General features: G+C 37.6%; 1 protein-coding gene across 2 annotated transcripts in view; it reads right to left on the minus strand.

Moving 5' to 3' along the window:
• LOC124787710 overlaps nt 1–18,963 on the minus strand; it is a 105,151-nt gene that overhangs the window by 8,167 nt on the left and 78,021 nt on the right. For both annotated transcript variants that reach the window (XM_047254544.1, XM_047254545.1), the window contains exon 7: nt 14,858–15,016. In XM_047254544.1, the coding sequence (XP_047110500.1) occupies nt 14,858–15,016 (159 nt within the window). The remainder of the gene's footprint in view (nt 1–14,857; nt 15,017–18,963) is intronic.

An 18,963-nucleotide genomic window follows, 5' to 3' on the forward strand; every position in this document is an offset into this window, starting at 1 on the left:
CAAAGAAGACATGTCAAGTTGCAAGCAGGCACAGTTAAAAGATCCTTACATAAAGCTTTTGATCACAGCCTTCATCAGTAAAAAACACACACACACACACACACAGTGTGTGGGTGAGGCGTGCTTGCTTGTGTGTGTGGAGAGAGAGAGAGAGAGAGAGAGAGAGAGAGAGAGAGAGAGAGTGTGTGTGTGTGTGTGTGTGTGTGTGTGTGTGTGTGTGTGTGTGAGCGCACGCGCGCGCGCATTTTACTGACGAAGGCTGTGGCCAAAAGCTTTATGTAAGGATCTTTTAACTGTGGCTGTTTGCAACTTGACATATCTTCTTTACTGTAAGTAGCAATCTGCCTTTTCCTACACAATTTAAAACTAACATACATATAAACATTTTCCATTGTTGACAAAATTTTTACTTTATCTTTCATTTCTCTCAATACAATGTTTTCTTTCTTCCTTTGGTCTTTAAAATTAATAAACACAATCATTCTTCCAGTAAGTATTATCCTCCATAACCGATATATTGAAAACTACATTAATTACATAACATTAACAATACCATGTTTTATTTATCCCTATTATTGATTGAATTAGTTAACTACTTCATTTATAGAATAATATTATAAATAAAAGAAATATTCAGAGAAATGATTATAACTGGAAAGAACCAACACGCCGCTACGAAGTAAATTAAGGAGTTAAAAAACAAACTACGAAAAATGAAGTTAACATGTGTATAACACACTATATTAGTTGTGCGTATCGCATTCTGCAATGTGTGAAGCTCAATCTATTACATTACACTGGACACTACCTTTGGTTCCTCATTTACATAGCCACGTGGGATTAGCCGAGCGGTCTAAGGCGCTGCAGTCATGGACTGTGCGGCTGGTCCTAGCAGAGGTTCGAGTCCTCCCTCGGGCATGGGTGGGTGTGTTTGTCCTTAGGATAATTTAGGTTAAGTAGTGTGTAAGCTTAGGGACTGATGACCTTAGCAGTTAAGTCCCATAAGATTTCACACACATTTGAACATTTCATTTACATATGATCAGAATTTCTTTATGATTTATGAGAGATCTGCTGGTAATTTTCTTCTATGATAGTCACCGAAGGCTTCACCCAATGACCTACTACTCATTCAGCATGTCTCCCTCTACAGCATTATGCTATGTTTCACATCTAGTACACAGAAGTCTCCAATTTGCTGGAAGTTTTTTTTATAGTTACTGTATATCATGGAGTGTTTCTCCCATCATGAACTGTTCTACTAGGTATATATTCATCCAGTGCATGATCAATTATTCTTCTCAACTTGAGCTGCAGTTCTTCTGAATGATCTTGTGCAGACCACCACACATGATAAATGGTGGAATGCTTCATAGGAGACCATACAGATTCACTGAGGGAATATGGATGACAGAGGAGATCCACAAGACTAGAGGACAGTACTGACCTGATGCAACCACAAAAATAAAGACATAATCAAATTTAATAAATATCATACAATTGTTCTTCTCATTGTTAGCTACAAGATCTGGTCAAATGGTATTTTGGATAGAATTCAGTCCTAAACCAAAGAAACTGCAAGTGAATATATGTGAGAATTTCAGAAGGGCAATGCACCGTAGTGGTTGCTTACTAAAAAAGTAAGGTAACATAGAGAGTATCTGCTTACACTGCTCATAAATTACAAGAATGCTGCATTCTTTTTCAACTGTGAAAGGAGTGAGGGGTTCCTACAAAGATGGTCAGTACCATACGAGTTTCAACAAAATTTTCTCAGTTTTCAAGCCACACCATTTCAAATAAAACAGAAACTTCCGACAGTGGTCTCCGGCATTGTCATCATGAGTAAAAATCACTATCAGTGCTGGCACAGTGTTCCACTCATACAGACACAATAGTAGCATCTGTAACCTGCCAGGGATGGCTGAAGTGATGCATAAATCGAAAGGCGAGTCAGGCAGCTCATAGCAGCTCGTGCTGGCCGTGGAGCCGATTGACATCAAGTGACCCTTGGGGCCAGCAACATGTTTGAAACTGTTGTTTTGACCTATATTCCAGCCCTGGCAGTCAGCAATTTTTATTCCTAATGGTGATGGTGGAGACAGCAGTAGAAAGCTTGAATGTTTTATTTGAAGTGACATAGCTTGATAATCAAAAATATTTCATTTATTTATGCCACCCCGAAAGACTCCAGGAACATACAGCGAGAGGAGTCTTAGAAGAATGAAGGGCAAAGTGTAGCTTAATAGCAAATTAATAGAGAGCATTGAGATGGCATGTCTCCTGTATCGTTTAACCTTGCACTGGAAAAAATTGTGCAAGAAATTTTTCATGGACATTTTGCTGGAATAGAAACTGGAGTTGAAAACACCATGTATTACACATGTGCTAAAAATATTTACCTACTGTTCAGATCAAAAGAGGCGGTGATACAAATGATTAAAGCCATGAAGAGAGCAGTAAACAAGGCTTCACTTCTCATAAATGAAATATAACTGAATTTCTCCTAATCAGTTGCAGACAAGACAATAATACTGGACAGCTCCAGATGTTCGCAGTTAGGAACTGGTTATACACTAGAGTCAAAGAGTTTAAATATTTAGGCATGATGTTCTTCACAGATGTCCTATCATCCTGTTCCTTCCTCTTGATAGTGTTTTCCATATGCTCCTTTCCTTGCAGATTCTGTGTCAAATCATCTTATTCCTTCCCATATTAGTCCGCAAAATTTCCAACATTCACCTGTTGCACCGCATCTCAAAGGCTTCGATTCTCTCCTTTCCCATGGTCCATGCCTCATTACCATACAATGCTAAGCTCCAAAGGTATATTCTCAGAAATTCCTTCCTCAAATGAGGACCTATGTTTGACACTAGCAAACTTCTGTCTGGCAGGAATGCCCTGTTTGCCAGTGTTAATTTGGTGTTTATGACCACCCCGTACATGAAGGTGTAACGGCATAAAACTCCATCACAGTCTAAAGTCATAATCAGGCCATTGTTGCACCAGCAACCATGGTCAGCAACCCTTCACCATGCACCTAATTTCACATCAGACTCCTTCCGTGTGACAATACTCACATGTACAACATTGGGCCCGTTTGAGATGTTTTGACAGAACCAAGAAACACATATTCTTCCACTATGGTCAGCGTTGGACAGCGGTATTTAAACAACCCCCCCCCCCCCCCCCCCCCCCCCCGGACCAGCCCGTCATCCTTGAACTCCTAGGCAGTAGTAATAAGTTCAGTCTGTGCTGGCCAGTGCAGTACTTATGACATAGTCAGCACTGCCATCTCCAGGATGCAACCTCCATCCACTAACTGATTGACTATCTGGGCTCCTAACAGCCAGCCACTCTACTACTGCCATATGGTCCAAGACATACAGTGAGTTCTAGCCACCTCGATGCCACTGCTTCCTGACCTGTGAGGTCTGAGTTCAACATGTGGGACAATGTCTCTGGGCGAACCTATCTAGCCCTGGAAACCGTTAGCCATTCAGCCAACCCACCATCCAACATCAGGTGCAGTGGTAGCGGTAAACCATATGCTGCCATACACAAAGAAAGTCTAAACCAGTATGCCTGTGCCAGTATACTCAGGTCTGATGGTCACTAGCCTTTGCCTGCTCTCTGCCTATTGCAGACAGCCTGCTCTACGTTTGTTTATGATTGTTAATACAGGATGTCAGAATCAAGATGGCTGCCTAAACCCATCCCTGATGGGGAGCCACTAGCCCACACCAACCTAAGAACACCCGTTACAACACTAATACAGCATAAGAGATGTGAAACATATAGTAGCCTAAAACTGGATTACAATGATCTTATTTTTGAACAGGAAGTTTTAAGGAAACCATTAGTACAACACAGGACTTGCTCTGAAGGGAAATAGTGGATCAAGCACAATCATGAACTAGAGCAGTTATATAAAGAACAAAAATATCATGGATCTAATGAGGAGTAAATGTAACAGAGGGGCAAGTCATGTCATGTGACAATTTACTGTGTTGGACACTAAAAGCATTGGATATCATGTCAAGAAGGAGAAGATCACCTGGCAAGCCACGAAAAAATGTGGAATGACGCCAATCGGAATATCTGAGATGGATGAATATGTAATATGACTGGAAACTACCAGGAATCGATGAAGGAGCAGCCTTGCAGCAACGCAGGCACACTGGATCTGGCCACAGAATAATTAAGATGATAATTTTTAAATTATATTTTCAGGGAGCCAAACCAGATTTTGAGGTTGTGACACATGTACAAAATTGAAAAGCAGAGATATTACTGTGCTTATCAATCCTTGTTCTTTTTGTCATTTTTTAATTGCATCAAAACATAATGGTGTATCTTGAACAGTTATAATAGTATCTTATGATCATCTCTGATAATTTCTGTTTAACAACTCAATGTAAGTTGTGTGATATTAAGATATTTCTTACATCTCTTAACAATCCAAATCATTGGTTACTGGAACACACTTCTTTTAACACTGTTCAGACTAATGCCATCATGTACAGCATGTACTTTAAGTTGTTTCCCTTGAACTAGTATACTCCACACAATGCATCAGTGGGATCTTATCTCTTCCTTTTCTTCATTCTGTCTTTGCTCTGATTCAGAAAGATTCTCAATTTCTACTTTCTTAAGGTATTAACTTCCCTTCATTGTTACAACCATACTTCCCATGTCAGTTTCCAATGTCTTAATAATACATTTATTGCAGTCTAACAGTCGCGCAAGTTCGAAGTATAATTATAATAATATAAGAAATTAGAAATTTTACAAATGTGGTTTGCATAGTCACTTATTGACCACATCCTTCTTGTGCAAAGTTCTATATGGTGATGTCTGCATATTTCGTAATATAGTTTATACTCACACATTGTGTTTAGTTCCTGAAATGTACTGTTCTTTGCAAATAAGGTGGTGGAAACAATGGACTGTCATTATCATAATCACATGTTTCAACTTGATGTTTTCCTTTGTCCATATTCAGTCAATTGTGGTCCCTGTGCTGTAAAATTCTGGATGCATGTCTTCCCTTTTTTCCTTCAACCTTTTCAGTAGACATTCCAAAGAGGCGGTGTTGGGTAGCATCAGATCTGTACATAGATCTTCAGTGAGGTAAATGAGTCTGTATTGCGTTGTTCTGGACACTCCAATCAGTTTCTTTATGTAGGTTGTCCTTATTCTTTCTAGTGTTGTCAGATTTTTCAGTGTGAGATGTGGTTGGATGATTTCTATGCTGTAGGGCAAGATTTTGACTCTGAATAGTCCCATTGCCATTTACAGGTCAAGGATCTAATGCGTTCTATTTCATGAATAATCCATTATTGCTTGCACTGCTTTCTCTGTTACGTGTTTTGTGAAATATTTTGGACTTGTCGGTATCGTGATCTAGGTATTTGAAGTCGGTGAGATTTTTTGTTTACTATTCCATATAAAGGTGCTTTTCCTTCATTTCTGATTACCATAATTTCTGTGTTTGCCAGATTTATTTCGAAATCATGCTTGATGCACCAACTTTCTATATTGTTTATCGTTTCTTGTAGCACTGCAAAATCTTTTGAGCCTATTATAATATTGTCTGCTTATGCATTATGAGTTTACCCCTCCCTTTGGGGTAGTCTTACAAATTCCACTACTGCTAGGATAAATAACAATGGACTTAATGGGTTTCCCTGAGATACTCTGATTGAAGTATCAGCTCTGATAGCGCGAGGGGTGTCTGAGGTCCTTATTTCGTTCCATCGCATTATTGTTCTTATGATTCACGACCATGTTGCGAGCATTCCCTCAGCTTTCTTTCTTTTTTTTCTGATAAGTTCAGCTCTTCTAAAGTCTACAAATGTGACATCAAACTTTTCTCTCTCTTCAAAAGATCCATATGTTCTTTAGCAAGCATTCTATTGTGGTCAGGGTTGATGTTCTTTTCCTGAATCCCATTTGGTTTTAGGGGATGTTTCCATCAATTGTATCTGCAAAAGTTTGTTATATTTCTGACTGCCATGTCCCAGATGTAACAATTAACTGACAGCCTTCAAAATGTCAGCTTTACACAATGTCATGCAAAGCTTATCTAATGTAAGCCTAGGTCTGTGATTAAAATAACTCTATAAATGATGCTGAATCGTGTCTTGTGCAGAAGGATCCAGTAGTGATATGTGATAAAATACAAAATAAAAAGTCCAGGCCCATGATTCAGAATCCAAACACATCATGAAAGAAAGTCAGACAAGAAATTGGAAGTGAACTAATTGTTGTGGCAGTCTGGCAACGTAAACAGTTCAGGCATAACACTGAGTGCTCTGATTGGTGGAAACCACCCAGAACGCATGAAGTGTCAGCTATCAAGCAATTTTAATAGGACTATAGTTATGTTGTAATGAATATTTATATATTTCATTTATATATTTGCAATCAATGGGGCCACAAAGTACTAAAGAGAATTAGGAGCCTCTTTACAGCTACAAATTAGTAAGTACTTACTCAAAATGATGATAAACACTGAAGAGTCAAAGAAACTACTACACCTGCCTAGTAATGTGTAGGGCCCCTGCGAGCACGAAGAAGTCCCGCAACACGACATGGCATGAACTCAACTAATGTCTGAAGTAGTCAGGGCTGTCCATAAATCCGTAATAGTACAAGTGAGTGGAGAGCTCTTCTGAATAGCACATTGCAAGATTTCCCAGATAGGCTCAATAATGTTCATTTCTGGGGTGCTTGGTGGCCAGCAGAAGTGTTTAAATTCAGAAGAGAGTTCCTGGAGTCACTTTGTAGCAATTCCGGAGGTGTGGGGTGTAGTACTGATCTGCTGGAATTGCCCAAGTCTGTCGGAATGCACAACGGACATGGATGGATGCTGGTGATCAGACAGCATGCTTATGTACATGTCACCTGTCAGAGTCGTACCTAGACATATCATGGCTCCCATATCACTCCAACTGCACACACCCCACATGATTACAGAGCCTCAACCAGTTTGAACAGTCCCCAGCTGACATGCAGGATCCAAGGATTCACGTGGTTGTCTCCATACTCTTACACGTCCACCCGCTCAATACAATTTGAAGTGAGACTCGTCCGATCAGGCAAAATGTTTCCAGTCATCAACAGTCCAATGTCGGTGTTGACGGGACCAGGCGAGGCGTAAAGCTTTGTGTCTTGTCGCCATCAAGGGAACACGAGTGGGCCATCGGCTCCAAAAGCCCGTATCAGTGCTGTTTCACTGAATGGTTCGCACACTGACATTTGCTGAAGGCCCACCATTGAAATCTGCAGCACTTTGTAGAAAGGTTGCACTTCTGTTACGTTGAATGACTCTTCAGTTGCTATTGGTCGCATTCTTGCAGGATCTTTTTCCTGCCACGGCTAAGTTGGAGATTTGATGTTTTATCAGATTCCTGATATTCACAGAACACTCATGAAATGGTCATAAAGAGAAAATCCCCACTTTATCACTACCTCGGAGATGCTGCGTCCCATAGCTCATGCGCCCACTATAACACCATGTTCAAACTCTCTTAAAACTTGATAACCTGCCACTGAGCAGCAGTAGCTGATCTAACAACTATGCCAGACACTTAAATAGTTATCTTATATAGGTGCTGCTGACTGCAGTGCCACATTCTGCCTGTTTACGTATCTCTGTATATGAATACGCATGCCTATACCAGTTTCTTTAGTACTTCAGTGTAATTCTATTACATGTACAAATGCTTCTTCACAGACATACCTACCTAACTGCTTCTGCTTTTGAGAATTCTATTAAATCGTACAAAAAAAAAAGGACTCAATTTTTATGTATGAACTGTGAGCCTTTTTTGGTGGGAACAAAATAAGCTCTGTTCCACTGAACACGTTACTGAACAAAACTTTTATATAGATTATTTGTAATATTGCCTAAATGGTTAAGGAAGGCATTTATTGATAACCTTATTTAAATACCATCCTGAATGAAAATCTGATGAGGAATGAGTCAATGTATATATCAAAAAGACAAAACAATCTGTGTGTTTTAAGTCTTAAATACCACTACCCATTACAGAGTAAAGTACTGCCAACTAAGAGGGAAAATTCAAGGAGATGACACAGTCATCTAATTTACACTACAGGCTTACTGATCACTTTTTCTAAATAAATACTTTCTTTAAAGGCATGACTTCAGATGATAACTTCATAAGACCACAGGGACTGAAAGTCTGTTGAATAAGCTAGCTTCCTACTTGTCTTCAAATTAATACATGTGCAAAACCTGCTGAACTGTGTTGCCTGATTAGTTTTTCCACTTACTGAGTTCATTTTAGTTAGTTCCTCAGCCGGATCCCAATGGACTTCACAGATTGTGTTTCATTTCTTCTATGATCATGAATGTCAATTTATCATACCAGTGCACAATGTTTATTTTTTCAAAGTATCATAATAGTGTGTGTGTGTGTGGCAGTTGGGATTTGAACTGTTTACTGCAAATCAATTGCAGCCCTGTTCACCTCTCACCTGGGTTGTGTCTCCAACAAGTGAATTTAGGCCTCCTATTAAAATGCTTCTATCATCAACAAACAATAAAGGTTTTGAACAGCCCATCAAAATCTCTGGAAGAGACCTTAGCAATAAACTCTTGTTGGAAATATGTCTTGAGTTACAGATTTGTAAAAAGATAAATCAAAGATGGACCTAATAAGCCAGAACAGAGTATTAAGACTGTATTAGAAATGTCATTGCAGGCAAAAGAATTAATTATTTTTAATGACCACTGATTTTTTCAATCTCCTAAGATATTGAATTTTCAAAATTAATACTTGTCTTATTGTGTGCACTATATGAAAATATATCTATTGCATTTGCATTTTATCATGTATTTTCACACATTAAGTTCCTTATCACAATCAGAAAGTAATAATTAAATGATTTCAGTATCTTAACATGCTTTGTCACAGCTATTGTTGTATCATATTCATCTCACTGTTTTTATTTGTTTGTTGCTTAGTGTTTTATTCTGTGTATGTAGCACAACTGGTTTGCTCATTTGGTAACAGACTGGACAGTTTTACAAAATACACTGTAATGTTGGTTCAGATTTTGATTGACGACACTTCTAAGAATTTAACAGTGCTCTCTCTGTCCTGTGTGTCATCCATCTTTTTTCAATGCTTCTGTTTTATTTTAGTATTATTTGTTGTAGAGGAAATAGTGTTTCAAAGAGCTAAAGGTATATTTTTAAGAAAGCATTAAATTTTACTGTGAGGCCACTTGAAAACATCCCTTGAACAATATTCCGTACAATACAGGACCTAGGATTCTACTCCCCTTTTTGTGTACATAGCCATTCCCCCTTTTCCTGTTACTGGTTCTAGAATATGAAAACATATTGTATCATCATATTTGTATCTGGTCAATTTTTCTGTTTTCCCATAGCTGATGAGCATGACACATTTGCTGACATTACATTTGCCCCTTCATTTTCCTCTTTTGACATTAAAGTTAACCCTTTTTAATTATGAGTCTTCTTACATTTTAATGGAAGATGTTAAATGAGTGTTTACAGCAAGTGCAGATCTGAGGCATTTTGCATATTTCCTACAAGGACTGACATAATGATAGTCAATGTCTTTGGAATTGCTGCTACTGAGTACCGTATTTACTCGAATCTAAGCCGCACTTTTTTTCCAGTTTTTGTAATCCAAAAAACCACCTGCGGCTTAGAATCGAGTGCAAAGCCAGCGGAAATTCTGAAAAAAGTTGGTGGGTGCCGCCATAACTTACTTCTGCCGACGAATATATGTAGCGCTACACAGGCATGTTTTGTAGGCACAAAGATAAATACTGGCGCCAAAACGTCTGCGTCAGTAAATAAAGGTGGAAGACGAGCTATTTTCAATGTACTACGAAAATCCGACTGGCAAGACTGTTTGGGATGTTTGTCAATATGGCCAATTCTACGTTCTGATTTTTTTCCTATCTGTGAGAAGAGATGGTTGCTATAATAGGAACTTTTATAAGTTGTGAATCACATGCAGTATTCTCGTCACCATAAGAATAATACGCATATAAACATTTTGCCATGTATTGTTTCACGTTTGCAGCTATCTCATTTAAATCCGGTCTGCCTAATAAACTACGAAACTAGAGTGAGACAACAGCAAACGCGGAAGAATATAAATATCATGTCATGTTTATATTCGCATTATTCTTATGCTTAATAGTGATACAGTCAGAAATGAAGCACGGCAATTGACTAGATTTTTAAATCTAAGATGACTCTAATTTCTGTGTAGAATGTAATGTACTAAAGAGGCGCCTGCAAAGATTTTCAAACGGAGAAAAATTTTCGCTAAACTCTCGTTCAGAACATGTTCTATCATACGCAGTCTATTATTTGGTTCTTGTTGATCATTATCAAAGAAAGCAGCAGTGTAAGTAACAACAAATAGCAGTTTCTTGCCATTGTTTCGCTAATGAGACGATTCCTCTTAAAAAAAAAAAAAAAAATGCGGCGATAGCGCGCACAAAAGCAAGCCATGCCGCGAGCGGCGACAGGCCGTAAACACGCACTATCAGAATGCGACAAACAATGCATGACACAGTACAGTAACGCATTTTCAGCTTAGAGTGACGTAAACACCTTTAACAAAGAAAACTGCGCTTATCAGATCAAAGAAAAATAAGCTATCAATTCAAACCAGAAGAAGCACGTGGAAAAGGAAGGGTACCTGTATAAATACGGACGGAGCGCCTGACGCATAGCAATGGCTACCTGGTAAAGCTTAACTGCTAACCTACGATTCGAACCAAACTACTGTAGCTGTATCGCCATTCATTCGACCTAAATTGTGTCTCATATTACAGTGGACCAACTTTGTTTCGATTTGGAGATGCGGCATATAATTTTTCTCTCCCCTTGAATTTCGAGTCTCAAATTTCAGGTGCGGCTTAGATTCGAGTGCGGCTTAGATTCGAGTAAATACGGTAATGTTTCTTGAACAGGTAGTAGCTAGTCTTAAATCTGTACCCTGAAATGTCAGATAGCTCTAGGTTTGAGGGTGTGGCTTCTACTGAGTGTAACTCTCTTTGGTATCCTGAAGGCTCTTATTATTCAGTCTAAGAGTACCCTATCAACCTCCAGACAATTTCACTGCTTACATAAAAAGGGAATGAACAGAGCAGCTTAAACCTTGCCATAAAATCTGTGTTTCTATATAGCTCTACTAGATTTGATGCATTTTTGATGTATAGAATTCTTGTTCTGATACTTTTTTAGATAGTTTTTGTGCCTCCATTGGCAATATTATCCACTGTAGGAACAATTCTATAACTATCTCACTAGAGTGCACTAGAATGCAGTAATGGTTACATAAGTGTCACCACCTAGCAAGTGTTTCTTGAATCATTAGAGGATATAAGAGCACCAAATATGTCCCATTAATTTTCCAGCAAAACAACTGAAAGCAGCTATTAATTTGTTCAAATTACACTCTTCAGACTAAATGTCATGAACTGAATGAGATGTGTAACCAAAAGGATATCATGAAAGCGTCACATACTTTGATCTTACTGAACTTACTTTACGAAAACAACTTGGCAAAAGCTTGTCCTGAAAGTGTGAAACTTCTGCAGATAATAGTGACTTTTCCAGTGACAAGTGGAGAAGCAGATCAATTCTTCTCTAAGCTAAACCTAGTGAAAACATTCATGCAAAATACTATGAGTGAGGGTTGATTTCTGTGAGCACGGAACACAATGTGTTCTCTTCAAAAAGAAGTATTGAATCATCCAAATTTCACTTAAATTGTCTCAGACTATTTTGCAGTGCATAAGGAGAGATGAGCTGATTTCATCTATAAAATAATGAATTAAGTTAAGCAAAATTCACAGTAATATGTGATAAGAAGCAGTTCCTTTGTTGTAACCATGCATTTTGTCTGCTAAATGAAGTGCATAAAAAACACTGGCAACATATTTATCCTCTTACATCATATTTTCCAACACTTTAGTACAACAGACTGTATTAAAAATGATGCATTTTGGAGAAATCTTTAATGTATTGTACAATGTAAAAGTGCGTATTTTCATAATACACAAGCATAAATATGAAAACCAACAAAAACGGTATTCTAGCTGTGGTCTCAACTTCAGATACCATGCTAGAGGTTGCGATAATCGATAGCGGTCCAGCACTTGCAACCTCTCTGGACTCGCTAGCACTTGCAGTGCCACCGTATTGCATGGACAGAGACTTGCAGCTCACACTGGCTGAGTCAGCTACAAGTCATGAGCAAAGTCAGATTAGAATAGCCTTCAGTTCACTAGGTTTGCAGCCTCGAGTTCATGCATGTATTACACACGTAATACCAGGATTGTGTTGCTTGTTGTATAATCCAGTTAATGTTTGTTAATGAGTCATTTGTATTCAAGAAAGGTAGTTGTTATTAGTTATGCTCCTGGAATGCAGTATCAGGACAAAGTAAAGTAAAGTTTATTTACTAAAGTATTCCATCACTAATTATTATAGAATGATCCAGATTCCTACTACCACTCCACTCATGCTAGCCTCTATCATCCCACTGCAAATCCCAGGGGTACCAATCAAAAAGCATCCTGCATTTGTGTGAGGTCATGACATGCGGCCCTCGACCTTCACATCATTAGCTTCAGAAACACTTAAATCAACATGGTGGTTGATCAGTTTTCTTCTGTTAGCCACTCCCATAATATCACGGAAATATAACTATGTTGTTACGTGAACTCATAAACACTCACTGAACGTAGATAAAACATTAAATGTCAGAAGTTCAGAACTGCAAATATGAAAAACATTATGTAACCAAATGAAAATACAGTATGTACCCTTTTGGCTTGAGTGTGATATTGCCTCCCCCCCCACCTCCCCCATCTGAAATCTTGGTTGCTGTGGCAGATTGATCTGTAACATAGCCTGAGGTCTAGGTTAGTTCCATTGAAGATGTTGCACTCTTCTCCCACCACATATCATTTACCAAACACAGAGTGATAAATCAATCACACCATGTGAGAGATCTCTTCTCTCTCCAAGAATTTCCTAGCTCTGCATCAACAGGGCCCATAGCTGACTTCGTATGTTGTTCTAAGCCTTAATGATGCCTTTCTCAATTGTGTAATAGTGTCTGCAATCATAATTGTTGCTGAACCCCTACACACGACATTAACTTCTTTACCAAGACCGTAAATTACAAGCAGCATAGTTGAGGTTAAACTGAAGACATATCAGACTTTCAATATTCCAGAATATTTTCACTAATTTTTAAGGTTTAATTATTACCTAACCACCCAATCTAACATTATTGCTCCCAACAGAAGCCTTCTGCAGCTCTTATGGCAGCTTGTAAGTTTTGTTGCTTTTTTTTCCTTTAGCCACAAATATAGAGCAAAAGCACAATAACTATCATCACACAATCATTAATGTATGCCCAGCACCACTTTATAAGCGGATTGCTACTATTCTTTTGCACTGATTTCTGTGCCCAAAAATCTTTGGCAGATATTTATTCAATGGAAGATGATTAAGTGCTATTATTGAATGAAATTACTGTGCATTGTATTGTCACCGCAATTTTGAATGACGCTTTTTATACCTAGATAATTTGCTGAACGGAAATTATTATTAAACAATAATGCCATTATAATTTGCAAATGCAATTTGTTTGGTCTATATAACTTAACCTATGAAGATTACATGCTAGAAGGTAATGTGACTAGTTTACTGCTGTAGAAATGAAGGTTAGGTCAATTCATGGTATGTACAGAAGTACAACACCAATGTTAATCATTTGTCTTTCACGAAATTAAACATAGTTAGTAATGTTATAAATATCTAAGTGACAAGATATTAATATCCATTGAAATATACTAAAATGTTCTCAAACTAACAGGTAACTTTTGTAAATCACAGTAGTTGTAACATGTTCTGAACATAACTAACATTATTATTTCTCAAGTAAATACTGCTTAAACTTCTATAGTGGCAAATGCGCTAAAATTGCATCAAGATTTGTAATTATATAATTATAAATTGTAGTGTCAAAATAATTATAATTGATTAATTTAACTGATGTAAAATGCAGAGTGGAAATAACTTTCTAGTGCTAACAACTGTCTGTCATTAACAATTTATTTTCAACTCATTCTTAATGTACAAGAACAATTAATACACATTCATTTGGCTGCAGTTTCAATGAAAATACTTTATAAAGTTATTGTTTACTCTCTCAGCCTTCCAGAACAGATACCCTTCTTCTTCTCATTGCTTTACACAGAAATAATATCTGGTTGAATATTATCAGTTATCAGAATAAGAACACTCCTGTTGAGGCATTTACTTTCACATTATTTTATGCCTCACCTTTCTTCCCTTTTTTACTTGGTAGCACTTCTAGACAGCATTAACACTGAATATAGAGCATTATCCCAATTTTGAAACAATTTTGTCAGCATAAGTTCTTTGGTGTACACATAAAATGAACATCACATAATTCCACAGCATTTTATTTAAATCTTCCTCAGCTGTAGTGGGCACCAAATGATGCATCTGTAAAGTAATGCTCCAACATGAAGACAATTTTGTTGAGCTGAAGTATAATTCCAGTTGCATATCATTTACTGCAACTGTATTATGAATTATGGAATTCTTCATCATCATAAATTTAAATAATATTTCCAAAACTCTTGAAAAATGTGAAATGCAGAGAACCTGACTTGTCTATCCTACTTTTTAATTGGCATTTCTACATTTTTGCACTTCTTATCTTGGTAAGGCAATCATTTCTAAATGTTTCTTCATTATGACAACTATTTTGTGCCTTGTAATACTTACTCACAATGTCTGTGCCTTCCTCATAATTATGAAAACAATTAACAGCCATAATCCAATCTGAGGCTGACCTCCTTAACTGATAAGTTTCATCTATGTCTTGTAAGGGATGGCATTCTTTAAAATATTCATTGAAGGACACCACGAGTGAACGAAGCAGTTCTGAAAAGTAATAAATTGTGCTTTTACACTTTTAAGAACTGAAAAGAAGAATGATAATAGCTGTCTAAGGAACCACAAATATCATCTGGACCACATGAAAGAAGAAAAACAAAACTATTTTATCTGTCTAGCCTTCTATTACGATTTAAAATTATCAGTTACATACACATTACATAAGATCGAAATATTTATATCTGGCATATACAGAAACAAAAACTATAAGCAATTTCAGAAAATTTCAAGCGCAAATTTACACAGTGTCAAGGTATATACAGCTAGTAGACTTGCCACTCTGTAGATTTTGATTATCAGTCCAATGTATAAATCAGAAGTGAACACCCATATTTTTAATAATTATTGTTGCATATTGTGCTATCATACTACATTCTGAATCAAATAAAATTCAATAGGTGGTTCACTTACAGGGCTCTGTATAATTTTTGATCATAGTAATCAAATAACATTTTAAGATTACAGCTTTCTTACTTTAAGACTTACTTTTGAATGATGTCTCAGCCTGTATATTTTGCAAGGCCATGAGACATTATTCTTCCTTATTCAAAAATGTTCATGGTTTTCCCATTTTTGCATAATTTTTATAATATGACTCATATCACCACCTGTACTTTTAACTCATGTCACTGAACCTGGCAAGTTAGTGGATAGTAGAGAAGTCCATTTCCTTTCTGTTTCAGGGCAAGGGCTAAGGTAGGGAGGAATGGTGTAGGCCAGGAAGAGCAAGAGCTAGGGTGTGGAGGGGCAGCAAGGGAATGGGATAGAAATGTGACACCAGTGAGCTCTGAACCCAGGGCCAATCTCCATTCTTTCACTGACTTATTCTCCCAGTCATTTCATATGGCCCTATTCAGTTCAACATAGTTTGGACAACATCAGACTCCACCTCTCACATTTCTGCACAAAAGAAATGCCATTAAAATAAAACCCATCAACCATCAACATAACCACCAACATCCTCTCCATTTCAACAGCTGCCATCCCTTTATGGGTGTTCAAAGATGAACTGAAATCAACAAAAGAGATTCAATCATGAAGCTTTTCAAGAAGATGGCCATTTGTTCCTTTGGTTACAATGGAAATTTCATGACCACAACCTAAGAGGATTAAAGAACAGTAAATGCTACATGTTATGCTTTTCTGCCACAAGTCATCAATGAAACTCAGAAATGGAACTGGAAATATTACATTGTTTATCATGCACCACCATTTCTCAAACAGTGCATCTAACAATTGATTATTTGATGGAGGAAAACTTTAAATTAATATCCCACTGCTGGTAGTCACCTGATTTATCACCTATAAAATTCATTTCCTTCCCTTATGCGAAACAAGAAATGTGCAGACAGTGATTTGTATCACAATGAGAAGCTGTCAACTCCTTCCAAAACCATGTTCTTGAGGTAACATCAGAGTGTAAACCACTGTTAGTTCAAACACACAAACAAATACATAAATTTTAAAGGGTAACATTTAGAGAAACGGTAAAATTATTTTAAATATAATAGAGGGAAACATTCCACGTGGGAAAAATATATCTAAAAACAAAGATAATGAGACTTACCAAACAAAAGCGCTGGCAGGTCGATAGACACACAAACAAACACAAACATACACACAAAATTCAAGCTTTCGCAACAAACGGTTGCTTCATCAGGAAAGAGGGAAGGAGAGGGAAAGACGAAAGGATGTGGGTTTTAAGGGAGAGGGTAAGGAGTCATTCCAATCCCGGGAGCGGAAAGACTTACCTTAGGGGGCAAAAAGGACAGATATACACTCGCACACACACACACACACACACACACACACACACACACACACACACACACATATCCATCCGCACATACACAGACACCTGATGTGTAGGTGAAGGATTAGGTGGGTGAGGGCAATGGATTGTTCAGTTTGGAATTGGTATAGGGACTGATGGAAAGAAGGGTTGCAGCCAGAGATGGGAACTTTAAGTGTGAGGCCTTTGGGGGTAATGCCAAATGTCAGACAAGCCTGAGAAAATAAAATATGGGAGTGTAATCTGGCTAGGGCGAAGGCATGTTTGCGGAGGGAATGTAAATAGAACTTAATGGGGTCGTTGTGGGGGTGTTGTGAGGGTGACATGGTATTAGAAGGTGGAAAGTGTAACATGAGGCTGAAACGAAAATGAAAATAAAAATAAAAATATATGGGGAGAGATAAAGGTGAACTAGAAAGCAACTGGAGATCTGGTGTGAAAAAAGGCGAAAAAGTGTTGGTTAGAGCTGGGCTATGTTGATCCTGTGGTGAACTTGTGTAGGTAGACAACGATGTGCACAAAGGTTAGGTGGTTGTGTTGCCGCCAAAACACGTTAAAGGGTGGAGAATTTCGGGAAAATTTTGAAAAAACTACGTGTAAATGTATTAAAAGGAGTGGTTTTGTGGTGACAGATTATGAAAATTAGGCTACCAATTGTCTGACGAAGAAATAATGATGTTAAAACCTGTGGGAAGCGGCTAAAAATGATCAGTGATGTGAGAAAAACGGAGATGGAAATAAAGCAAAAGTTATTAGAACTAGCCGAAATGGTTGTTTAACAGGTGAAAGGAACTGTTTGTGAACTAGAAACGGTGGATTTTATAGCAGCGGTAGTGCTGAAAGTGGAAAAAAAATTTTTTTTGTTATGGTTTGGAAGTGGGTTACGTATTATTACATCCTTTCGTCTTTCCCTCTCCTTCCCTCTTTCCTGATGAAGCAACCGTTTGTTGCAAAAGCTTGAATTTTGTGTGTATGTTTGTGTTTGTTTGTGTGTCTATCGACCTGCCAGCGCTTTTGTTTGGTAAGTCTCATCATCTTTGTTTTTAGATATAAAATTATTTTAAATAAGAAATGTTTTTCTTTCATTGTTATTACAAATTTTAAAAGGTAGGCCTTGCATCCAATAATTTACACCCACACTTTTCTCTCCATGGCTTTCCTCTTCATGTTCTTTTCTTTCCTGCTCTCCCTTGCCTGGTCCCTGGTGACTCACTGGTGCCACATCCCCATCCCATTCTGTTTTAGTCCTCCCTCTCATAGTAGTCATCTTTCCTTCCCTTCTGCTTCTTGGTTATGACAACTGGACAACATATCTACGTGTACGTTTATACATTATTGTTATTGTTGTTGTTGTTGTTATTATTAACTATAAATTCAGTTTTATTTATGTGCCTGTTTCCTACTCAACAACTAACTTATACTTTCAATGATTACCTTTATTTTTTTCATTGTTTATACTAAAACTAGGAGTCTCCAACACACTATAAATATTTATGGTAATTATCAGCAATTTTACTGTCAGACTCCATTGAAATAACAAACACCCATATTTTTTTATGTTCTCAGTAGGGAACTGGTTGACTCAAAACTAATGCCTGAGATTCACAACCATCACCTCTGTAGCATTTCAAATGAAAAATAAACATGCACCCGCATACATTCTTTTCAGCTCGTTCAGCTAACAGTATTGGTTCAAGTGTAAGGTTTCCTTGGAAGCTAGCTTGTCATGAATAACAATGCACATTGATCTACATTTTTACTATAAGCTGACCTAGAATGGTTCAATTAGGTGTGTTGACTCAGTAACAATTTTTTTTTTCCTTTCATTTGATTGACATTAACATTAAGATTAAGTTTTTAAATTAGCCCTCATCACCAACAACCCACAGTGGTCTGCCAATTTACTGTGTCTCATTTCCATCGCCAGTCATGTGTATACCCATGCAGTAATTACTGAAAATTTCAGGCAATAAAACAGTTTAACATCCTCATTAAATGAAGAAATCATTAACAAGTTTGTTTGTGTGGCCATCCTCTGCAACAAGCACAGAAATACAGTAGAGCATCGCTTATTCGAACAACCGCTTAACCGAACTGTGTACTCGCTCGCACCTGTTACTCTCCCACCCTACCGTCCATCATC

The sequence above is a fragment of the Schistocerca piceifrons genome, chromosome 3, assembly GCF_021461385.2.
Source record: "Schistocerca piceifrons isolate TAMUIC-IGC-003096 chromosome 3, iqSchPice1.1, whole genome shotgun sequence".
NCBI lineage: Eukaryota > Metazoa > Arthropoda > Insecta > Orthoptera > Acrididae > Schistocerca > Schistocerca piceifrons.